Raw genomic sequence first — 8,486 nt, 5'->3', positions numbered from 1 at the left:
TATATATATATATATATATATATATATATATATATATATATATATATATATATATATATATATATATATTATATTTAATAAAACCGTCGGCAACAAGAAAACAAAGCTTTGTGACCAGGAGAAGGCGGCCATGCCACCACATGGCCTGGAAGAACAAAACTCATGCGGTCGTATGAGTTCCTGTAGCAGCTGAGGTCCTATAAAGTTCGCGAGTTCTGGCCGAAATATATACACATAATTCAATCTCTCTCACTCTCTGATATATATATATTTATATTTTAATTATAATTATAATTTTAATTTAATAATAATAAGGTTATGTTAGCGAATGTTGTAAGTGTGTAAGTCAAAATTCTGTTCGTGTAACGCTACATTATTATTAATCATTGTAAGTTATGTTCAACCTTTTTAAAGTAATGTCTCGTAGCTAAGTTATTATTATGCTTATTTAAGCCGAAGTAATCGTGATGTTGGGCTAAATATTAAAGACGGGGTTATTGGGTTTGTACCATAATTGGAGTTTGGACAAAAGAACGACACTTGTGGAAATTGGACTATGGGCTATTAATGGGCTTTATATTAACTAATCGATACTCGTTAATTTAATATAAAGGTTACAATTTGACGTATCTATATATAACCACATACGCTTAATCGGGTACGGTGGGCGGGATATCTATAGATACGAATTATCGTTCATTTTACCGGACAGGGGATGGATTAATAGTTAATGGACTCATTAAAACAGGGGTGGATTACATTCAAGGGTAATTGGTGTAATTGTTAACAAAGTATTAAAACCTTGGACTACATGCAGTCGATAACCTGGTGTATTCATTAAACAAAGTATTAAGACCTTGTTACAGTTCAAATCCCCAATTAGTTGGAATATTTGACTTCGGGTATAAGGATAATTTGACGAAGACTCTCGCACTTTATATTTATGACTGATGGACTATTATGGACAAAACCGTATAGACATATCAAATAATCCCGGACAAAGGACAATTAACCCATGGTAATAAATTAAAATCAACATGTCAAACATCATAATTATGGAAGTTTAAATAAGCATAATTCTTTTATTTTATATCTTATCGCACTTTTAATTATCGTACTTTTTAATTACCACAATTTTATTTATCGTAATTTTATTTATCGAACTTTTAATTATCGCAATTTTATTTACTATCATTTTATTTATCGCACTTTAATTTATCGTATTTTAATTATCGTCATTTACTTTATGCTTTAAATTAAGTTATATTTATTTTTAATATTTTACATTAGGTTTTAATTGCGACTTAAGACATAAAATCGACAAACCGGTCATTAAACGGTAAAAACCCCCTTTTATAATAATTATTACTACTTATATATATATATATATATATATATATATATATATATATATATATATATTTTTTTTTTATAATTATAGGATAAAATAATTATAGTGTTAAACTTGGCTAGCTTCCTGCTGAACGAACCGGACTTACTAAAAACTACACTACTGTACGATTAGGTATACTGCCTATAGTGTTGTAGCAAGGTTTAGGTATATCCACTCTAATAATAAATAAATAACTTGTGTAAAATTGTATCGTATTTAATAGTATTTCGCAACAAAAATATAACTATTTTGTATACGCTGGTGCACACATCAGTTACCAGGGTGCTCAATCTTGTAGAATATTTTGATAAATGTTTCTGGATGAAATAACTAAAATCTTGTGATCCACCTTTATATACAGATTATGCACAACATTAAAACTATGAACTCACCAACCTTTGTGTTGACACTTTTAAGCATGTTTATTCTCAGGTTCCTAGAAGTCTTCTGTTGTTTGCTTATATGTTATACAAGCTATGTGCATGGAGTCATACATGCTTTGTTCGAGAAAACGTTGCATTCACAAAATCATCACCATGTATCTTATTTTGACTGCATTATCAACGGATGTAGTATTGTAAACTATTATTTACGGTGATTGTCTATATGTAGAAATCATCAAAAGTCAAAAACCTTGGAATTAGATATTCATTTATGGTGTGCCTTTTCAAAAGAATGCAATGTTTACAAAACGTATCATGTAGAGGTCAGTACCTCACTGTGAAATCGATGAATGATATATTCGTCCAAATGGATTTGGACGGGTCATCACATCGGTTGATAGGCAAACTGAAAAATTGTTAAGGCTTCAGCGTCGGCAAAACAACAAGTTTAAAAATGATTCAAAACCTAAAAGATTTTCAAAATTAAAGCGAAAACAATTGACACAGCCAAGTTTGTGCAGAAATGAGCTGATCCGCGCAAATAAATAGCAAATGCAAGAAACAAAAGTAGTAGGCATGGTCCACAAGAGAAAGAAAGCTCATAAAAGAAAAGCTGCGGAAACACTTGAAAAATGGAAACTCCCGCCAATAACGTTTTCGCCAACGCAAAGTTATGGCATGATTGATTCACCTGTAATTGTATCATGCAAAATCGCGAACACTGGAATTACAATTATGAAAGTGCATGTAGACATGGGAAATAGTATAGACATCATATATGAACAATGCTTTTGCAAGTTGCCAGAAATCATCAAAGCGGAGCTGATACCTATTGCAGTTTCGCTATCTGGTTTCGCTAGAGAATCTGCATGTGATGCGCAAAAGTGTGCAGTGCTTAATTTGCCTTTCAAACTTTTAAATTTATAAAACCTTTATTAATACACTTTTAACACCCTAACGAGCAACAAAACCCGATCAGAGGTGGTATTTTAGGTTATCGTTCCAAGAGAGCGTAGATGCGGATAAGAGTTGTTTATAGCTTAGTTCTTATTAAAGAACTAAGAATATTTTTTATGTCTTTTATTGGATAGATTCTTATCTATTAGGAAAGAAATGATTTAAGATAAACAAAATAACAAATAAAGCAAGAAAATAAAGATTCAAATTAAACAATTATAAACGAAAGTAGCTACATGAACGAATAACTAATACGAGAATCATATTAAGCAAGTTTCATACCTTATATTAACACAAATCAAGATAACAATCATAGACCAATTATTATCCCTAAGCCGGTTAAGACAAGTGTTGCATATCATTTAATAAGCAGGACTTAAAGCATATACTAGACATGTGATGTGCATGACTAATATCTCAATTCTTAGCATTCAATTCAATTACATGATACATATCGATCTTATGATGCGGATTAACATGCAAATAGACTGACAAATTATATAAGCTATTAAACATCAAGTAGATCAACTCAAGTTACTAGCTGAAAGTCAATTACTACTTAATTTTCATGCAATCATTAATTAAACACATCCAAATAGAGGATCTTCGACTAAGCCTAACAATATCAAACTCTATTATATAAGTGTAATTCCAACTAAACAAGTTTATCACTATTATGCTGTTTAACTTAGTTGCATGCAATTCAATTTAACAAGTTTGATGGTCTAGATCTAAACAAGTAGCGTGAATCGGATAATAGATCTTTGGATCAAGTACTAATCAACCCTAAAATCATGTTATCTAATCATTAAGCATGACAAACAAGTATATTTAAGCAAAAACAGATTCGAAACAGTTCAAATATCATCACAGAAACTCGACCATATAGATCTGGGAAAGAACCAGAAACTATACGGATGAAGCACTGAAGCCGGCGGCTTCCTTCCCATCAAGCTGACGACTTGAGGGTGAGGCCGGTGGCTTCATCTGATTCTCAGATGAAGTTCAATCTTCGTCCACGTAACCACTATGAAAGTTTAGTTCATAGCAGAAGACGAACAGAAAAGAATACAGTAAATAAAATAAATAAAATAATAAAATAAGGATAGAATCATACCTTAAAAAGAAGGTAGATGTAAAATAACTTGAATTAAAACTTGAATCTTGATTACAAAGACTAAATCTAACCTAAAGGTTTAGAGAAAACCCTAAAAAAATGACCTAACCAGAATTATTGAATTCCGAAAACTAATACATTTGAAAACTGAGACCAGAGGCCTGTATTTATACTGTTTAAGTTTGGTGGCCAAGCCGGCGGCTTCAGTGGGAAGCCGGAGGCTTGCCTTGAGTCGGTGACTCCTTTTGCAAGTTAAACTTAATTCACAAGCTAAAATCTTTTAGCCGTCATCACTAAGCCGAAGGCTTCAGGGAAGCCTGGCGGCTTTGTAGATCCACCAAATCTTTCTGATTTTGTCTTGTCTTTGTTTCCATTTTTACTTGAACTTGGTCGATAAATTGAGAAACCGTGTCAACCAGGCCGGCGGCTTCAGGATGAAGCCGGCGGCTTCCTTTGCCTTTTTCTTGATCCACAAGTTCTTTCAATTTTACATCGATTCTGGAACATTATGGTGTATTCAGCTCTAAGCTGGCGGCTTCCTTGTATCCTTGCCGGTGGCTTCATGTAGCCGATTTGCAATTTTCTTTATTTTTGATCCTGTTTAATACATAACTTTGATAAAATCATTAGAAATACTTTTTTCCCATTTTTACCCATTTTAGCATGTTTTGGCATTAAAATGACTCAAAAATATTAAGATAACTCCTCAAAATGTTATTAAAAAACTGTATAATTTTGGAGTAATCAATCTGCATGGTCGGTTGGGCAATTACCGCTCAAAATAGAGCTCGTCAATGAAACAAATGCAAAGTTAATGCGCCAAGCATGGCTATATTTATATGTTATGCGGTCTGCTTCGCGCTATAACATGTTGTTGGGACGCTCTGCGCTATCAAAATTTGGCATCATTCCATCAACCATACATGGAATGATAAAGTTTGCAACATGCAAGGGTGTAGCAATAATGAGCTCTGCAATGATACAACCAATTTGTGCAAATATTAACACACAAGGCGCAATAATTGAAAATGCCGATGCAGAGGATAATTTGGTTGTCATAAATCGCGTTTATCCAGAATAAACAATCAAAATTGGCAGCAATTTAGATGCGGATGTTAAACAGCAGTTAGTGCAACTGCTTATCGCAAATATGCGTGTCTTTGCGTGGTGTGAGCAAGACATGACCGGTGTTCCGCGAAAGATTGTGAAACACAGTCTTAATGCAAATCCGACGTTAAAATCGATAATTCAAAAATGTAGAGGCATGGCTCCAGACCGCATGCAATGGTTATGCGAAGAAGTAACTAAACTTTTTAAAGTAGGCATTCTGCGTGAAGTAAAATATCAAACATGGGTTGCAAACTCGGTGCTCGTAAAAAAGCCTGACGGATCAGGGCGGATGTGCATTGATTTTAAAGATATTAATAAAGCCTGATCTAAAGACAATTATCCGCTGCCGGAAATAGATTGGAAGGTTGAATCACTAAATGAATATCCTTTTAAGTGCTTTTTGGACGCTTACAAAGGATACCATCAAATACCAATGGCGGAGGAAGATGAAGATAAAACTGCGTTTCATACGGGCAAAAGCATATATTGTTATATCAAGATGCCATTTGGACTTAAGCATGCTGGCACTACATATCAACGCTTGATAGATAGCACATTCAAAAGTCAAATTGGGTGTAATCTTGAAGCGTATGTAGATGATTTGCTAATCAAGAGCAAAACACAAGATCAAATGTTGCAAGATATTGTGGAAACATTTCAAAATCTACGCAGAATTAATATGAAGCTAAATCCATCCAAATGCAGTTTTGACGAAAAAGAAGGAAAGTTTTTGGGATATTATATCACTGAACAGGCCATTAAAGCTAATCCCAAGAAAATATCTGCGATTGAAAACATGAGTGCGCCAAAAACAATAAAAGAAGTGCAAAGTTTAACAGGATTGGCAACTTTGACTAGGTTCTTGTCAAAAGCTGAGGAGCGACAACTGCCATTCTTTAATACACTTAAAGGATATTTGAATCAGAAGAATTTTGTGTGGACTGCGGAAGCCGAAAGCATATTTTAAGAAATGAATCAACTATTAGCAACGCTACCTACGCTAACTGCGCCAATAAAAGGTGAAGTTCTATATCTTTATGTTTCAATTGCGAATGAAGCTTTTGGCTCAGTATTGGTAACGGAACGCGAGAAAACGCATAAACCAATTTATTTTGTAAGTAAGGCACTTACAGGAAGTGAAATTCATTATGCGCCAATGGAGAATTTTTTCTACACATTGCTGCTAACTTCAAGAAGGTTGCGGAGATATTTTCTAGGGCATCCTATTCATGTCTTAATTGATTTGCCAGTTAAACATGTTCTCAATCGGCCTGAAATATCTGGAAGGCTTGCCAAATGGGCAATTGAATTGGGTCTTATGAAATAACTTACCTTTCGAAAAAATCTGTTAAAGGACAAGTTTTGGCGGATTATCTTGCAGAAATGACAGGCGAATTGGAAGTAATCCATCAGCGAACAGAGTTGCAACCTGCGCAGGGTGAAACATGGGAATTATTTACTGATGGTGCGTCATGTGCAGAAGGCGCAGGCGCGGGTTTAATTTTAACAAGCCCAAGTGGCAAGGAACATACATACGCATTGCGTTTCAATTTTGATGTAAAAAATAATGAAGCTGAATATGAGACATTGCTTGCTGGATTAAACATTACGCATAAACTGAACATTGCTAAGTTGCATGCATATGTTGATTCGCAATTGGTTTCAAACCAGTTTAATGGTTCCTTTGATGCGCATGAGCTCTCAATGCAGAAATACTTGAAATTGCTAAAGGAGACTGCGGAGAAGTTTAAGCACTTTGAGCTCGTACAAGTTTCAAGAAGCCAAAACAAAAAGGCAGATGCGTTAAGTAAACTTGCTGCCTTAACTTTTTCGCATTTTCAAAAGCAAGTTTGTTTGGAAGAGTTGCCCAACAAAGCAATTGATGGCGGATTAATTGTTACGGTCATTGAGGAAGTGCAACCAAATTGGATGAATCCAATTATTGAAAATCTGCGTAATAACACGCTGCCAGAAGATAAAAATGAAGCAAGAGTAGTGCGCGAAAGGTCACCGATGTATACCATTGAAAATGACATCTTGTACCGCAAATCTTACTACGGACTACTAATGCGCTGTGTTGGGCCCGTAGAGGCAGAGATGATCATTGAAGAGGTGCATAGCGGTTCTTGTACACTGCATTCTGGCTATAAGACTATTGCGTCTAAAATCATGCGGTTGGGTTACTTTTAGCCAAACCTGTATCGCGATGTGGCAAAAATAGTTATAAGGTGCAAAAGTTGCCAAAGGCGCCGCAGAACAAGAAATCAAGGCATGATATGATTCCAGTGAATTCACCATGGCCATTCTATAAAGGAGCAATCAATATTGTCGGGCCATTTCCTGCAGGCGCAGGAAACGTGAAGTTCTTAATTGTTGCAATCGACTAGTTCACCAAGTGGGTGAAAGCGAAAGCATTGCGCACAATCACAGGAGTGCAAGTGCAAAACTTTGTTTGGGAGTATATCATTTGTCGATTTAGTATTCCTCGTGAAATTGTAAGTGATAATGGGGCGCAGATAGCAAAAGATCCCTTTAAAAGTTGGTGCGAAGAATTGAGCATTGTGCTGAAATTTACATCAATTGCGCATCCGCAAGCCAATGGGCTATTCGAAGTTACTAACCGCGATATTGTTTGCGGCATTAAAAAGCGATTAAATGAAAAACGCACTAGATGGATTGATGAATTATCCAACGTGCTATGGGCACATTGCACAACATTTAAGAAAAGTACTGGCGAAACACCCTTTAGTCTTGTGTATGGTTCGGAGGCAATGATCCCTGTAGAAATACTTGTGCCAACACATAGGGTGACCAATTTTGATGAAACTACGAATAATGATGCTTTGTGTGAAAATTTAAACTTTGTGGAGGAACGCAGATTAATGGCTGCAATAAAAGAAGCGAATAATAAGCAACAGATTGCGAAATATTATAACAAAAAGGTGCGTGTGATATGGCCAAAACGGACGGTTTTATTTGTGCCGTGTCGTCAGGTCGCAAAATGTCAGAATTAGCTACCAAAAGAGAGTAATGGTTTTATTATTTATATTTAGCTGGGTTTCCTAGCTATAGTTCACCTACTTGTCTTCCTTTTAAAGAGTAAGTGGTAATTATAACTCAGGTTCGTATTTTTGTATGTTTGCTCAATAATGTGGGATGAAAGTGCCTATATTGCTAACCTTAGTGACAAGTGGTAATAGATTAAGATTAACTAAAGGTAATATAAACTAGAAAGATAAAAAGGGATAGGTATGAAGAATAGACTACTGATGTGGGACTATTACAAGAGTTTAACTTCCTAGAATAAACACTAAACCTCAATCAACTTGGCTATGAACCTAATCGATTTGTCACTAAGAGTTTAGGCTTTGAATATTCTTGCTAAGACGGATATCCATACTCCCAACGTTAACCTTAGAATGTTTAAACGACCTTATGGATAGTTACCTAGGTACATGAATAAAGTGGTATATCCTGAAAGGAAAGTTTCGGCTTTTCTTAATCCTAGTTGGTCTAACTATAGTAA

The 8,486-nt window shown here is 35.1% G+C and overlaps 2 protein-coding genes across 2 annotated transcripts; both read left to right on the top strand.

Moving 5' to 3' along the window:
• The first annotated feature begins 5,930 nt into the window (after positions 1-5,930).
• LOC139875316 (uncharacterized) lies at positions 5,931-6,287 on the top strand. Its single transcript, XM_071862657.1, has one exon. It carries the CDS (start codon positions 5,931-5,933, stop codon positions 6,285-6,287), a length of 357 nt encoding a protein of 118 aa, XP_071718758.1.
• A 56-nt stretch (positions 6,288-6,343) lies between these two features.
• Positions 6,344-7,974, top strand: LOC139875314 (uncharacterized). The gene is made up of 3 exons (XM_071862656.1): positions 6,344-7,088; positions 7,151-7,245; positions 7,348-7,974. Exons 1-3 carry the CDS (start codon positions 6,344-6,346, stop codon positions 7,972-7,974), a joined length of 1,467 nt encoding a protein of 488 aa, XP_071718757.1.
• The last annotated feature ends 512 nt before the right edge of the window (positions 7,975-8,486 follow it).

The sequence above is a fragment of the Rutidosis leptorrhynchoides genome, chromosome 11 (assembly GCF_046630445.1).
Source record: "Rutidosis leptorrhynchoides isolate AG116_Rl617_1_P2 chromosome 11, CSIRO_AGI_Rlap_v1, whole genome shotgun sequence".
In the NCBI taxonomy this organism is placed as follows: Eukaryota; Viridiplantae; Streptophyta; class Magnoliopsida; order Asterales; family Asteraceae; genus Rutidosis; species Rutidosis leptorrhynchoides.
The sequence above is the reverse complement of the archived record's forward strand: the minus strand, read 5'-3'. Positions and strand labels throughout refer to the sequence as shown.